We start from the raw sequence: 16,521 nt of genomic DNA, 5'->3' as shown, positions 1-16,521 counted from the left end.
AAGGGAAAGGAATGCAAATGGGAGGAGGTGCATAGCTGGGTGACTAACCTGAACAGGAAAACAAAGCACCTATCTTAAAAAGCAACTTATCTTTCATAGTCTAGCAAAATGGAACTTGAGAAGGAATATAATTGCTCTTACAAAGACATCAGAAAGAAGGTATATCTGTGGTAAAATACCATGTTAGAACAATAACAAATAGAAATAATTTGACCTTGGATAAATTAAAGCAGCATATATGAAGAAGGTTTCTGGAAAATAATAGACACAGTGAGACCAGAAGAGCTTAATCAGGATTATGTAACATGATTACCTGCTGGTGACTACACTCCATTACTCAGGAGTCATCCACCCTATGAGCTGACCTCAGTTATTCTTTCCTTTGCTTCTATTAAAGATTCACAGACCCCCTATCTGTCACAAGATAAGTTATCCCACAGATATATGAGAAATCACTAAGAAAATTGTGGGCAGGTCAAGTCAGTCAACATCCTCTTTCCCATAAGGATTATGTTTGTGTTATTTTGCAGTATCTTTCAATTAAAAATGCAATTCAGGAATGTATGAGGAGCAGTTGAAGAAATCAGAATTGATTATTCTAATTTAAAATCACAATGGAAACAATTTTAAACTGAGATGCATATTATCACTGAACGCAATCAGCAGCACCTACTTTTCAAGCAGGAGCCTCCTTGTCAGTCCTAAAGTTGTTCTTTCATAAGAGCTAAATGGGAAACTAATGGAGATACTATCACAATTCACTATAGCGTTGCACTAGATTGACTGTTCCACAGTTCCACTGAGAGCTCAGAATTCAACTGTATCAGTTATAAAGATAATAATAATTAAGTACTTAATTATTACTAAGCAATAACAATTAATAGCAGAATTTTCACGTTTTATGGGTTATGCTCAGATCCAGTGTCCTTTGAGTTTGCTTTCTCTGACTTAATAGTCAATCCACATATGAAAACTAAATATTAATATATTGAGAAATTCCTATTTGCATATTGTAAAGGAAACATGTGATAGCAAGGTGAGAAAAGGAGAATTTATCTTCCTGAGAGTCAGAATCTCATTACTTACTGGTGATAAATTCTAATGAATGGTGTGTATTGATCAGGCAAAACAAGCTTCAACATGGGACATGGGACAATGTAAATATACAGTATAGGTATATATGGTATAGGTTTATAAATTTGGGGAGACAGGACTTTCTAAAGGCTTACAAGCACTTTATAGAAAACATCTTTTTGGAATAATTATAGATTTGTGATTTTATTTAATGTTCAAAAAAATATTAAACATTTTGAAACCAACCAGATTTCCTAGTTCACATGCTACCATTTTAGTTATGACCTTCCCAGGCTGAGTGAGATATGTTCTAGCTACCATTTCCAATGATATAACATTCTTGTTAGGGTCTTCATTACCCATATTAAACTTACCACTACTTTAAGAGTAAAGCAGTAATTATCCCAGACATCAACATTTGGTAGGAAGAAGTATACATTAGTACATCTGGTAATTTCTTTGAAAAAAAAATCAGTTTATATGAAACTCCTTAAAGATTAAGAATGTTGGAACAGTTTGTAGGAGCGATGAATTTATGAGAAGAGATAAGACAACAGTCAAAGGTGCATTACATATGCTGTTTATGATATGGTTATTGAGCTCATTTGCATCATATAAGTTCAGATACAGCGATATTTTCAAAAAGAGGAAAATATAGCCCAGAAAACTTAATAATGTTTTCCTGATTTTTCCCAGACTTCTTTTGTGACATACAGCAAGTCACTCATCGCTGTTGTGCCTAAGGATGCAGTTTCATGATTGGCTTAAGCCATTGTGTATGGAAACTGCTGCCATAGGGAAACAGGAGAGGGAACGAGCTGCAGCTAACCATGCTTAAGTTAACCATGAAACTGCATCATCACCACATTTCAAAAACAGGTAGAACAGTTCTCCTCTACCCTAGATGACATTGCAAAGAAACAAACACTAACAGATTATTCAGTGCTGTGAGAACAGTGATGGGAACCATTATAAACATCATAAAGCAGTAAAACTTTGCTATAGAAGACAACACTGATCTATTAATATATCTCAGAGATTCATTATGTGGACAATATTTTGTGTGCACCTGTGCCTAGTGTTAAGCTTAGAGACCTATGGATGCCCAGTCACACCATGTTAGGTATTAAACTACAGAAATTAGAACCTATAGACAGCTATTTATAAGTATTTAATATATAAATTAGTAACTTGTTAGGTTCCTCAGAAGTTAACAGGACAAAAAAGATGGACTCTATTATTATTATTTTTATATATAGTGTTAATGGTATGTTTGGCAGACTTGGTCCATGATGATATGTGAACTTGAAAATATAGGAGCAGTACAGGAATTTATAGGTATAGGAATCATTTGGAGAAGATGACTGGGGAGAGAAGGGCATACTACATCTGTAGGTTGACATAAGCTTGGAAATGTCTTAATCTTTCACCTGAAGTATGTGTGAAGGAATCCAAGTTGTTTACAGACACTATCCCCAGCGTACCAAACCCAAAGCCAATTGACAGTTACGTTTAAATTGATACAGCAGTAAGGATGAAAAATGAGTATTTTAACTGTCTTCAGAGAACACATTTACTCCTTTAACAGTTTTTTCTTTTTCTCATAAAACACATTTAATAGTTGGTCTAGAACTGTAAAATCAAGAGAGCTTGAGTTTTACAATAAAAGTTCTACAAAGCCTGAGGATGTTGCTCACAGTTTTGCTTTTGTCCATTTTAGAAATGGGGAGATAATGTACAGTTCTAATCCAGGCATAAGCTCTGTAGGGTTCAGGACACCCACGGTTCCGGAATATTTATATGCCGTATTTGTTTTGGATCTACATTTTTAAAGAAAATTTAATATTAAAAAGGGAATCTTTTGGGCAGTTTCAAAAAAGAAAGTAATACAGCAGGAAACCTGATGAATACAAAATAGAGGTCTCCAGGCATTTTGCCAATAAAAACCTAAATCCAATCTGTTTGACTTGGTTTGTTGCACATCTGCACAAGATATAAATGTGACAGTATTTTTCCTGATAGTCAGTAGTGTTCTCAAACAAGAGGAAGAGAATTCACTAGCTATGCAATGAAATACTAAGTATGCAAAAGCAATGAGGACATCAGGGGAACCATGCCTGAGCAGCAGACAGAAGCCCATGTATATCTAATGAAATCATCTGTACAGAACTAGGATAACAGGAAGGCAGGCTCCCATCTTACAATCTCCTGGAATTCCTCATAATAAGTGGTCAGATTATTCCTTTCCTTATCAATGCAATTTTAATGTGGAACAAAGCCACTGTAGCCTACTGTTGGCCTGAATAGCTAAGAGCAAAATCCAGGTCATCTGTGCCCTAGGCTAGCACACTGCCATAGAGACGGTGTTCTCTTCTTTACTTGCATAGCCCCATATTCTGAAATGCTTGTATGGACTAATGATAAGTCTTTTCAGAAGAGAGCCACATCCAATTTACGGCTGGAATTTGGGTATGCATTAGTGACCACTGCAAACATGTCAGACATACTCAGTGGATCCTGATCCTCCTGTACAATCATTTGCTGCACTGCAGCCCAGCACCTCCTCTGCATAATCTGGACACGTGCTGCTTGCTCCAGGGCTCCTTCTGTCTGAAACCATCCTGGATGGCATAAACCAAACATGCTAATTCAAACTGATAAACATAAATTTGAAATTAAGCCTATGTACAAGGAAAGATAACCATCAGCCAAGATTCAAAGTTTTTTTCCTTCAACCACATTATGCGAAATGATTTTGGTATTCTTATTTTCCAGATACTGACTGGCAAGAAAACCAGTTAAAAATGTTCAAGCCATTTGTTTCATTAAGTTATAGGCAGTTAAGCAGCACAGACAGCCTTTTGCAATGGAGGAAACATCATTTGTTCTTAGATCAGAGTTTTGATTAACTCTCCACTTTTTTAATCAATGAAAAAAATTTATAGTGATTATTCTGAGATATGCTGATGAAATATTTTGACTTGCAAGATTTAAGGCTGAATTCAGACTCCAAATGAATCAACATTACCACTGAATGTTGACAGGAAGAAAAGAAAAATTAAAGCAGAAGAAATCACATTCTTATCTGGTCAATATAAATTGGTTTTAAAAATCAATTATTAAAAAAAAACACAGATCAAATCTGTAACTTCAACTTTAAAACCAAAAACTACCCTGCAAAGAGAGGCAGAAAAGCTAACATTAGTTATTGATTGGAACAAAAGAGTAGTTGTCCAAAATTCTAGGTTGYTCCTTCTCCCCTAGTCTCAACTAGCTTTTGTTTTGTTCTTTGCCTCTCAGCCTGCAAGTTTATGTTGCAGAATTATTATTTGGTTAAAAAACAAAAAACCTCTAATGTACATACAAAGGTATCAACTACAAAAATACAATTTACTAAGCAAAGAAGCGTAATATACAATAAATATACATCTTACTTGTTAGAAGACATATTTAGTGGGCAAGCACACAGCTGACAGTCTTCAGCTGTCCCTTTAGTAGGATCTCCATAGAAACCAGGAAGGCATCTATCACAATATGAACCACCTGTATTGTGTTTGCAGTCCTGAACAGAAGATGAAAAGTACATGATGTCATTTCAAATTCACAATTAGAGAATTTACATATGGAAAATTCCTTAAGTTCATTCATCTAGCTCGTTCTCTCAACAGGATCATAAGTCTACAACACATATTTTAGTGTTCTGCTGTTCAGCTGAGAACCAGTTCTTAGAGGCTAGCTGTAGCAATTGGGGCTTCATAGGCATCAGGTATTTCTGTTCTTTTGGATAATTTTTTCCTATGCAAAACAAAAAGAGTATTTAACTGCAGTCCTTTACTATTCCAGTATACAACTGCCACATTCTTGTTTCAGTTTCAGCTTAAAAGAAACCACCCTTCAGAGCAGCATGAAACAGGTTTATTAGTACAGCCTTGCAACAGACGATGTGTTTTCAAAAAACAGCTACAGGTTCCAGATGCTGATCTTGGAAATACAGCTCAGACTGTGTAATTTATAAGAAAGAATTATTACATTTCACATCAAAGTGCCCTAACTCATTTTACAAGGTATATGGCTGGCAATATACTAAATATACTTGTGAACAGCAGCAAAGCTTGAATTGTTTAATTAATACCTGTTTGCTAGAATAGTGTCCAGATTATATTTTATGGGTAGAAAACAAGGATGAGTTTAAGGCCCTATCCAACAATTTGTGTTTCTGTTTGTGACTGGCCTTCATAATACCAGAGACAGTTTATCTAAACATATTAAGCATCCAAAGTACCCCATAAAATTGACAGCAGAAGATCTGCATGTCAAATGACATTGTATTTGTATAACCTTTGGCTTGACCTCAAATTAAATGTTTTTTGCCAGAATCGGAATTGGTCCTCTGAGAATAGGCTTCACATGATGACCTGTAGAAACAGATGCTGCTAAGTCTTAAAGAATACTACGATCTCTACACATTTTCATCTTTCCCTTCACCATTTAAGATTTATAAATCCTAAATAATTTGGCTGGATCCACCACAGGCTCAGCAAATTAGTTTTTTGGCTTAAATGCCTTTGTTTCCCACATTTTTAGCATACTGACCTATTCCTTTCACCACGATTTGCCACAAGCCCACAGGCAGTGAGAAGGCAGAGAAAGCAGAAGAAATGTTTTCAGCCATTGAATGCCACTTTGATGTGCTCAGGTACAGATTGAGAAACTGTATGCCAACTGGAAAAGGTCAACATGAAAACCATGAGAGAGACTGTATTTAGTGGTAGTGGTGGTGGTGGTGGTGGGGGGTCAGGGAGTTGTTTTAATCTGATTTAGACCACGGGTAAGCTCCAGATCAAATCTAGAATCTTGGTTTCATCCTAAAATTTTGCCCAACCTGCTACTTCAGAATTCTTGATGTTTTCTAATATGTGTAGGTATTTCCAAACTGGTGATTTAATTAAAAATATTTCAAAAAACACTTTAAAACTGTTCTCTAATTTTCAAAGGAACTACTGGGCAGCTAGTCATGCATATGGTACTGACTGATATTTAATAGCATTACTGCCTTAAAGATGCAACATTTCTTCAATAAAGGATAAAGAAAACGGAACTATTCTAAAGAACTGTGATTTCTTCTTCAGGACTTTCCAGGATTGCAATGATTTGTATGAAGATTTTTGCACTGTGTTGTGCAGAGCCAATACCATACACTTGGGCATCTGAATAAGCACAATACACTTTTCAGTCATAAGCACACCGGAGTCAAAAGCATCTGTCTCTAGAAGTGTTTACTTCCAGAGGGTACATTCTTATTGCTTGTGTATACAATCAGCATATCTTTGGAATAAGAGCATTAGTCACAATATTTCATTTTCACATAGACAGTAGGTCACGAGCTATTACCAGCTATTGAGACCTCTAGTCAAATAAGATTATGGCTGTAGAGCCTTCAGCTGGGTTAAATCTACTTCATTAGGTCATTTAAGTCCATTTGATTTTTTACTTCAAGTGCTAACATTCAAAAAGAATCTACAAGCCATGCTTAAGTGTAACTGGGAACATTACGATATGCTTTTAAAAGATGTGACAAAAATAATTTCAATGTTTCAAAAGAAAAACCCTTAACAATTCAACTTTTTAAAAGCATCATGTCAAATTATTTGTACTTTATCTGAAAAATAATGGATTCTTCTTTTGTGTTAAGTTTAGCTTTAAATATTCTCAGACACATCTTAATGTTTTTCAAGAATATGAACTGCTTATATGTCAAGGATGTTATTAAAGTGAGGGGAGCTAACACACTATTTCAAAGCAATGCATCTCTTAGACGGGTATTTGCAGCTGCTGTTGGTTTTTTAAGTAAAAAAAACCCTTCCATTTTATAAGAAAGCAATTCACATTATAAAGAGCTGACCTTCTCTTTGATGAATTTAATTTATTTTTTAAAAGTCTAACACTAGCCATTTCTGTGTAAAGCTTCTAACTCTTCTCAGTCTAGATCTCTATATGTGCTTATTTCTTCACCAAGCCTCAATATTTAAATTTACTAATAAAAAGAAAAACACTCAGATACAGTGCCAAAATCTGAATGTATTTTGCACGGTGTATATGTTAGAGTTCAGCTGAGAGATAATGATCCAGTGTGGTCCTGTATTTTCCTTCCTGAGCAAGACTTTTATAGATCAAAACAGCCTTTCACATCGCTCAGTCAGGAGGTTGCAGGACAAAGAAGAATTATGCAGGGAGCAGATGTGACATAATGTGCCTGTTTCCTTCTATGATGCATTAAACTTGATACTCATTTGCCAAATTTATAGATCAACTTAAGCTCTGAAGTAGATGAGTTAATAGCCCTTCTAAAGATTTTATCATTACCCATGAAAAATTTGTGCCTCCTTGTTAGCAAAGGGTCTAATCTCAGTTTGAAACTTGCCAAATGTATGGCTTCAGCAGAGGGATGGTTTTGAGTATCATCTAGTTTAAGCAATGTCTAATTGCACTGAGATTATTTCTTTATAACATGCTTAAGCACATGAACTTTTAATTTGATGTCTATATGAACATTTAATTTGCTTTTTTGTGTCATGGGACTGGGTATAAAGAAGATCATAATCCACTGTCCCTAAACTGCTCAGTATATGTATATGTATATGTATGTGTGTGTGTGTGTGTGTATGAATATATATATATGAGAAAATTTTTACTCTCATGGAAATACATTTTGTTCCAACACATTGATCTAGTGTTTTTGGTATAATCAGTGCCCTGTTTCCTGGATCCATAGACATTATGGCCAGGAACCTTTTCCTGTTCAAACCTTTATGCTTTCAAACTGCAGGTATTGGATCTCAAAACATTTTGAATGCATCAATTTTCTGAACCTCTTTTATCTCCAAACACCATTAAACTTAACTTAGGCAAACTCTGAGTAAATAAGGCTTTGAAGACTGGATAATTCCTATGAAATTTGTTTTCATTAAAAATTTTACGCATGGATCAGACTTCATTGTCCAAAGGCTTAATTCCTGATGTCCTAGAGGGTGTTTTCCACCACTTCCTACTGAGCCAGCCCACCAATCTTGGAAGAAAACAAATGAACAACTATATGTCCAGTATCAAGGAACCCTAAATTCAGACTGAAACACATGTCTGCTTGGCTTGGTATGCAGCTGAGTGCGTATGAACATATAAAGATACAGCATAAATAGAAGGCTAGGGATGAAAATAAAGCTTTAATCAGGGAGTATGACTGACTCCAAGAAAGTATCTCTGGTGTGCTAATGCCCTTCTTCAGGATATCTGTCACAGAGAAAATCATGGAAGTTGCTAGCTTAAGCTGCTTAAAGAGAGTGAAAGGCTATGCCTTATCTGCCTATCTTAGTATATTCCCTGGTCACCTAGGCCAGACAATTGTACCGTCTCTTTAGGAGCATGAGCGTGCTCTTCTGTCATTTTCAAACTACTGTAACGTCAAGACTACAGGGACAATTCCCTTGCCTGGTGTTATAAACGTAATCCAAGAGTGTTGCAAAAGCTTTACATGTTTTTCACCTGTGGTATAGCCTATATTGTATTTAGTGTAGGGTCTTTCATTTTGTTACTGTGTTGCATGAAGATAGATGAAGACATTTTGTCACTCCTGTGAGGAAAACTTTTAAAAAACACAAAACGTCCACTGGCCCTGACACTGGCCTCAAACTACATGGTATATGCTGTTTATATACAAAGGAATAAAATACAAACTGGAGGCCACTGGGGACTATCCACTTACCAATCTGAACACATCCTGGGCAAGGGAAATATCTTGTTTTCCATGGGCTTACTATTAGGAACATAATATGCTGCAATGAATGAAACACCATGGAGTGGTTTTGCTCTTCACAAGAATTAGGTTGAACCAGCCTCCTAAAGCTATGGTAAATGTGCATGTGTAACACTACAAAGGAGTATTTCTGTATGATTGGACTTGCCCTATGTACCAAAGCAGTTATCACATATATCACAATGGTAATGAGAATGATATATCATGCAGCTCTTCATACGGTTGCTGTGGGGATCAAAGGGCTTTGCAGGTAACTGCAAGATATGTGTTAGAAATGAGCCTATGAAATTAGAAATGACCTTATACAGGCCTATGTTGGAGCAGATGATCTGAGCTTTTATCATGAGTCAAAAACATATTTCAGTTGCTTTTCAACTACATTTCAAAGCCAAGGAAGAGTAAAAAGAAGTATCATATCAGTAAATTAGGTGCCTAAATTGTCTGTTGTATTACTGAAAAAACACCATGAATAATAATAAGGAGGCCAAAAGGCTCTGTAAACCTCAATAGAAAGAATGCCTTTGATGTGAGACATTTCTCTTTTTCAGCATTCAGAGTTCTCTCTCTTTCACTTCAAAAGGCTTATGATCCAAAATGGCTAGCAGCATTTAATAGTCTGCACGGATACTAACCAATTGAACTTCACTTAGAGTGTTTTCAAAGTAAGCTGTAAGARACCCCCAAACTGCTTTTTAAGTAACCTGTCCTCCTCTTTACAGGATGACCTAGTATAAGCTCAGACAGAACATGAGAAGTACAGAATAAATGCATGATAATCTATATAGAAAAAAGTACATATTGTGTGTTATTCATTTCAAGTGGTTATTTTTGACTTCCTTTTCAGTGCCGTGTTATCTTTACACCAGCACCCCTTGAAACATCAGGTGGGGGAGCTCTACTATCTCAGTCAATAGTTTGCATCAGCTGAAAAGTGCAAAAGCACTACAGTACRTAATACACGTGCACTACAGTATGAGCCTTCTCTCACATCTCAGGGTGGTGCTATAGAGAAAAATAAAGAGGCAACTTCCTTGTGCAAGGGCTAAGACCCAAAGGCAAAGAAGCAGCTTCAGAACTCCATCTGACTATCCACTTCTAAGCAAAACAGTCTGTAGCTATGATATGCCTTAAACAGCAATCTCCCTTTCCTTTCTTTTCTGTTAACAGATTTTACCCCACACTGATGTTACAGACATCATAGCTGGAAGCCACAATCATTAATGTAATAAATTTTATCTTTGTCAAGAGAGACAAATCCGTATTAGCCTAGTGGTGAATATTTTCGTTGCATATAAGTGAAGGATTCAAAATGTGACTGTCATGTCATACACAGATTTTTCATCCTAGATAATTCTTTAAAGCTTACTGTGTAATTAAATTGAGAATCATTTTAAGCTTCTATTCATGAAAAAGCAATCTGAAAAATTCACTGATCCACAAATTAAGGATATCTTGTTTTGTACTGCAATGCAATTAAACATCTTGTATGGGGAAAACAGGAAGACCAGTGATAATTCTAAATGCCAAATTACATTGTAAAAAGCCTGAATTTTCATTCTGGACTTTTCCCAGCAGCTTTTTCTTAAGGAAATAAAAGGGAACGTTTAGAAACATGCACAATACAGAGTCTGCTTGAAATTCTGCAGGGAAATGAGAGTATGATATCCCACTAAACTGGCACTGGCTCAAATTGTGTTTCTGCAAGACTAATGAAATAAGAAATGTTGTTTCAAGCTTCATGCCATGTCAGACAATATAAAACTAAAATGCCCTTGAGTTAATCAGAACAGTCTATTCAGCATAATTCATCCATTCCAAAAGGCTACTGAATGGGCTGGAAATAGTGGTGTGCTGGTAGGCTTGCTATGGATAATATCATGGATTTAATTGCTGAATTAGTACGTAACTATATAATATCTCCATATCCTGTAAGAAAAAAGTTGATTTAGCCCAAATCATATGCTTTTATTAATTTTTTAATTACAATTTATTAAGCATTTCTTCAAGGTTTACTAGGAAGCTAGATGAAAGAAGTCATTAACAATATCTTCATGACATACTGGAACAGATTTTACAAAGTTACCTACTATATACTATCAGTTAAACGAATACACTGCAGGGGACGGATGGGAGGGGGAGAGGGATCTTGCATGGAAGATCATTGATATGTTTGGCTGCTCTCTGCATGCCACATTTTATGCTATTGATCCTATTTCAAAACATAAATCTTATGTGAATAAAAAATTCCTTTTGTTTAACAGTAGAAGCTCTCATATCCTGGTATGAGGGGATCCTTAACTTCAGCAATAGTTCAACATAAAGATCTGTTCTGTCAATCACTGCTTTTTCTCCTTGAATACTCCAAGTCCCAGAGGTGGTTAATTCAATTACACCGGTATATCAAACTGATCTTGGTCATGTCCATCACGTTTCTTACAAGTAGTGACACTTACCAGGCATTCTCCTGTGATATCATCACACAATTCTGCATGACCAAAGCATGTACATGGTGCACAGACTCCACCAAAAATTGTGCCATTCACACGCCTGTGCCGAGGCCAGCAAGACTGCAAGGAAGATAACACATTAGTTAAAAGGTTAAATGCTGGTTGGAACAGGGGAAAGAACAGAATTTTCAAAATATTACTGAATTTGATACTTGTGCACCCCAAAAGTACTTGTTAAATGACTAGAAGTACCAACATTTCTCTAGATAGCTGTTCTTTCTGGCACTAAGGCTTTGCACTGACCTTAGCTTTATTGGCAGGCGCGAGATTAGAGGAAGCCTTAACTTGATCATTATTCTGAAATGGTAAAATAAAGCAGAGAAATGAAGAATTGAAATATGACAGCATCAAAGCAAGAGGTACAGATTGAAAAATGGCCAGAAGGCAAAATCCTGAAAGAGAGAGAGAAGGAGAACCTCCCCTCCCCCCAAAACAACAAAGGCATTTTTTTGAGAAGCTCAGCTGCAAACAGCAATTAAAATACCATTTAGTCTTTCTTGTTTCAGGGTCTGACAAAAGGCTACACTGAATTAAAACACAGGCTAAACACAAAGCTACCCTTTTATTTACAGATTGTGTTTCTTAAATACAAAGTATAGTAATTTCCCTTTAAGAAAATCCTCTGGTTTTTTTAATGTTAAATTCAGATCAATATTAAATGCAAGGCCTTTTTTTTTTTTTTTTTGGAACGGTGACATCTTAGAAGTGTGATTCATCAGCGAAAACTCTGCTATTCCATTTCTTCATAATAAGATGTCAGGCAGCAGTCTTTCTTACTATATATCTCACAAATGACTTTACAGTTTTCACAAACTATCCTTCCTGCAGAGACCACTCATGTGATCCAAGGATTTTGCATAACATAAAAAGGTGCATGACRAAGTTTTGACCTTGAAGAGCATCTGCCTAATATGAAGAGGAAGTAGTTGTGCAGTGATAGACTACTAAAAGTATTTTAAGTAAAGAAAATCCCTTTCCCTCCACACACATTCTCAAAGAGGTAACAAGAAGATTCACCTTTATAAAAATAGAGTCAATCTCTCTTTTTGTCTTATTCCTGTAAAACGTGAAATTTATTTGAAGATTAATTGAAAAGATTCTCTTTAAGAAACATTACAAAGAATGAGATACATGTTTTTCGTATTTTTTGTTTTTCCATTCTTGGTTAGGCATTCCTAAGATAAACTGTAAATACTAAAAATGTAAATTCAGAGTTAAAAACAAAACAAAACAGAAAAGGCCTTAACAGAAATTGTTCTATTTTTTCTGTGCTTTACAAGATGCAATTGCCTAAGCTGTTTCTGTATAAATCTATTTTAATCTTTTTCCTTTTTCATAACCTATACAGAGTGATTCTGGAAAGAATAATCTCATGCATGAATGTACATGATATCGTACAAGATAAGGCTCCAAAAGTCACTAATTCTAAAGGGCTTAGACAAGAGTCATGATGATGGAATATAACAGCAAGTTTTAAAGCAGAACTAAAGAAAAATTTACGGATTGAGATTTTAAGAAAAAGAAAGATACAACATTCAAAAGTCAGGAAAGTTCTTGACCATCATAGTGGTGCAAGTTAAACAGAACTTCTTCCATAGTGGAAGTAAAAGAGTAGGCAGAGAATTGATCTGGTAGAAAAGAGCAAATAGGCATGAAGATGTTGAGAAATAAAGGTGGAAGGTTCACTTGAGTAGAACAAAGTAACAATCACAGATCAGTCCCAGAGGTATTTGAAATTTAAAATTGTAGCCGCTGTAGCTGTGCTTGTGTAATTCTATGCTCAGTTCTCAGATATACTAGGAAAAAAATAACAATTTTCTTTGTATAGAACCTCATGGAAAATTAATTTCAAATTTGTGCAATGGAACAACCTCACAAGAGACTGCATATTTGAAATGGGATTGGATGTCTTCTGAAGACTGATCACCCCAAAACATTCACAGCAATAATGTAAGTAAATAATGGATGTCTAGTGCTGCAGCATCTATGCCAGGTACCACAATATCATTACACAGGAAATAAACACCTACATTAAACTTTATGAAGAAGAGAAAATTAAACTAAAAATCTGCAGAATATCAATAAACCTGTACTAAGCTGAAACTTGAAGGAGCAGTGTTGGACAATGCCAATAGCGCTCAGAAGAAACAAATATGATATTTTAAAAAATTCCACATTTTCAATTTATCTGCTGATACTTTCTCAACTGCTAGTTTTTCTGGAGATTCAAAACTTTACTAGATTATTTCTTATTTATCCTAGTCAAAAGAAGAGCAACCATCTACTCAGAACAGAAGAAATCTTTTCATATTTTGCTAACAAGCACAACTTTCCAACACAGATAAAATGTTGAACCTGTGTTACAGAAGTCTCATGAGAAGTGAATTTGGTGAATAAATACATGGAAACTAAAACTTTTAACTGTGTCATTGTTATTCTACAACAGGCCAGTTTTGACAGCATGTCTGAGCCATTCAAAAATGCTCTGAAATTCAGTGAGGGACACAGGTAAAGTGTGCTCATAAAGAAGTCAATCAAATCTTCTTAGCCTTCAGTCTTGGGAGGAAACCCAAAACACAGGTAGGGAGTACGATATGGTATACTCCAATTAAGTCTGCAGTTAGGACCACCCAGGGCATGCACTGTGACTGTGGGTTCACTGAAGAGTGTCCATGCCCACCAACGTACATACAGGCTTCAAATTTGCAGCAGTCTACATATGTTCTTCGTATTGTGGGATCTGATCTTACCTCTATATGTATACGTACAAACAATTTCACRGACTGTTTTGATCTGGAGATAACATTAGCATTGAAGGACACAATGCTGGAGAGAGAATTTCAGCAGTATCAAGGCTGGAATTCTACCCACATTCTACCGCTTCTACAGCAAAAGTACAGAAACAGCTGCAAACAAGGACTTTCCAAATTTTTACCTGGCAATCAAAGCTAAATATGAACTGAGAGGAGAATGAATATGTCAAAAAAAATTGTGAAGCATAATGACACTTCATCCAACCTCTTCCTCAAATAGTTGAACAGACAATGGTCAGACTTCAAAAGAATCCTCAGCCAAGGTAGGCAATATTCTTCTATTTTTTTCCTGTCTGTACCATTTTGGAAGTGATAGGAATATCCATTAATTCCTTCRGTTCTTCTTTCTAGATTAGTTTATCTAGCCCCAGCAACAAGCAAAAGCATTTGGCATGAAACTAGACTCTAAGCCCTAAATATCACATATAAGCATAGAACATTTTAAAGAAAAAGAGAGTTGACAAGCAAATGCCTAGAGTGCCGGTGTAAATGGCACACTGTTTGTAGTTTTGTGAAGCAGAGCATCTTGGTGTTTGAAATCATTTCCTTAAGGCAAAGCTTTTGAAGAATTTTTTTTTTGCTTCTATTTACCCCAAGCTCTGCCCATGTGAGCTAGTTAATCATATGTGTACTCATATGAACACATTTTGTGAGCACTAATGAACTTGTGGGAAAATGTGTATTTTCTGAGCATGTGTGTATGTTATAATCTTTAACAGGACTGAACAGAAGAGATTCACAATTCTCACAAGAGCACAAACAATCCTCAAAGAATCCAAAGCAAAACACAAAGACCTAGGGAAACAGAAGAGGAAATTCAACCACATTAACTCAGATAATTTGATACAACTGTGTTGTGCACAGGTCAGATAACTGCCATTTTCCTTCTAATATTGATAGTTTCCATGCATTTGTGATATCAAGTGGCTGAAGAGTACAAATATTGTTTTAATTTTTTTTTATTAAGAGAAATGTCTTTCCATAACTTAGAACTATCACCACAGGGGTGTAATACTTCAACTTTCAAATATTAACAAATATAATGAACCACCATTTAGAAATAAAGGTAACTAGACAAGCTATACCACATTATTGAAAGGAATGGACAACTCTGCTATTTTATATCAACACAGGGCCAATGGTCACTTATAACTATTGCAGCATTAGCATAATTGATCCATCGTGATACTCACTTCACAGGAGGTACCATCATACCCTCGGGGACAGTCACATAACTCCACCGCAGATGCCATCTTCCTCCCAGTTGAAGAGCGGTCAGCAGCTTCAATGCTAACTCTACGCAGTCTGGATGTAACAGAAATGAAATGGTTAATGCAGTGAATGAGACAGAAGTATATGTGACATTCACTCGCTTGCTTGTGTTTATTTGTTTAAAAATAAGGTGGTATTCATACGTATTTATTTCTTTCTAGACTAAATGTCTGTAGGCTTGTTACTATTTTTGTCCATCATGTGAAGGAGACTATGGTCAGACACACAATTAAAAAAAAAGAAGTCTCGCAGCACTGTATCAGTAGAAGGAAGGTTATTCCTGACCTGCAAGCTGCATGTTCTAACTTGTATTACAGCTGTATATATATATATAGCCTATTTGTCACCAAGCAATGTCTTCAAAATTCATAAACCACTACCCCAGCTTTCTAAAATATTACATTACTAAGCCTTGGTTATAAGGTAATTTTATTCTGGCAATTTGCTCTCTGAAAAAAAGATTTCAGCTCTGTCCAAGGGGATCTAAGTATGTTGTACATGAAAGAAAAAGGAAATCTTCTAACATAAATCTTAGTTTCCCGAATGACAGAGAAGAGAGAATTAGGGAATTTTCTGTTTCATGCACAATCTAGAATCAGAAAACACAAAGAAAAATTACAGTCTACCTGTCCTGCAATCCTTACAGCATAACCTGCATATCACCACTGCTTACCTCAGTAGCAACTAGTCCTAAAACCAGTAACTTCCATTATATACCATTAGGGAGAAGGAGGATGGGAAAAGAAGGTCAAGAAGTTAAAAACATTTTGCTCCTTAAAAGAAACACTAGAATTCTCAGCCACTGTTTAGCCAAACACTGAATCTGAGTTTTATTAAACAAACAAACAAACAAACAAACATGGAAATACAATGAGAGAGACAGCCAAAGTCTCTCTGTTGATAAGCTTATGGGTAATATGCAAGGTGGATGTAGTTTATCTCCACAGTGCCCAAGTTGGGATTGGAGGACTGGATTCTTATGAGAATTCAGATGGAATCTGGGCATTACAGAGGTTCAGTGATACCTATTTTCACCCAGTAATCT

The 16,521-nt window shown here is 35.8% G+C and overlaps 1 protein-coding gene across 1 annotated transcript in view; it reads right to left on the bottom strand.

Annotated features, from left to right (window-relative positions):
* Positions 1-16,521, bottom strand: part of LAMA2 (laminin subunit alpha 2) — a 288,465-nt gene that overhangs the window by 154,906 nt on the left and 117,038 nt on the right. The window contains exons 14-16 of the mRNA XM_026070008.1: positions 15,398-15,509; positions 11,338-11,451; positions 4,509-4,636 (exon numbers count right to left, since the gene is read on the bottom strand). Coding sequence (XP_025925793.1) covers positions 4,509-4,636; positions 11,338-11,451; positions 15,398-15,509 — 354 coding nt within the window. The remainder of the gene's footprint in view (positions 1-4,508; positions 4,637-11,337; positions 11,452-15,397; positions 15,510-16,521) is intronic.

This window comes from Apteryx rowi, unplaced genomic scaffold, assembly GCF_003343035.1.
Source record: "Apteryx rowi isolate R43461 unplaced genomic scaffold, aptRow1 scaffold_301, whole genome shotgun sequence".
Taxonomy (NCBI): domain Eukaryota; kingdom Metazoa; phylum Chordata; class Aves; order Apterygiformes; family Apterygidae; genus Apteryx; species Apteryx rowi.
Note: the sequence above shows the minus strand (reverse complement) of the source record. Positions and strands in the feature narration are given on the sequence as shown.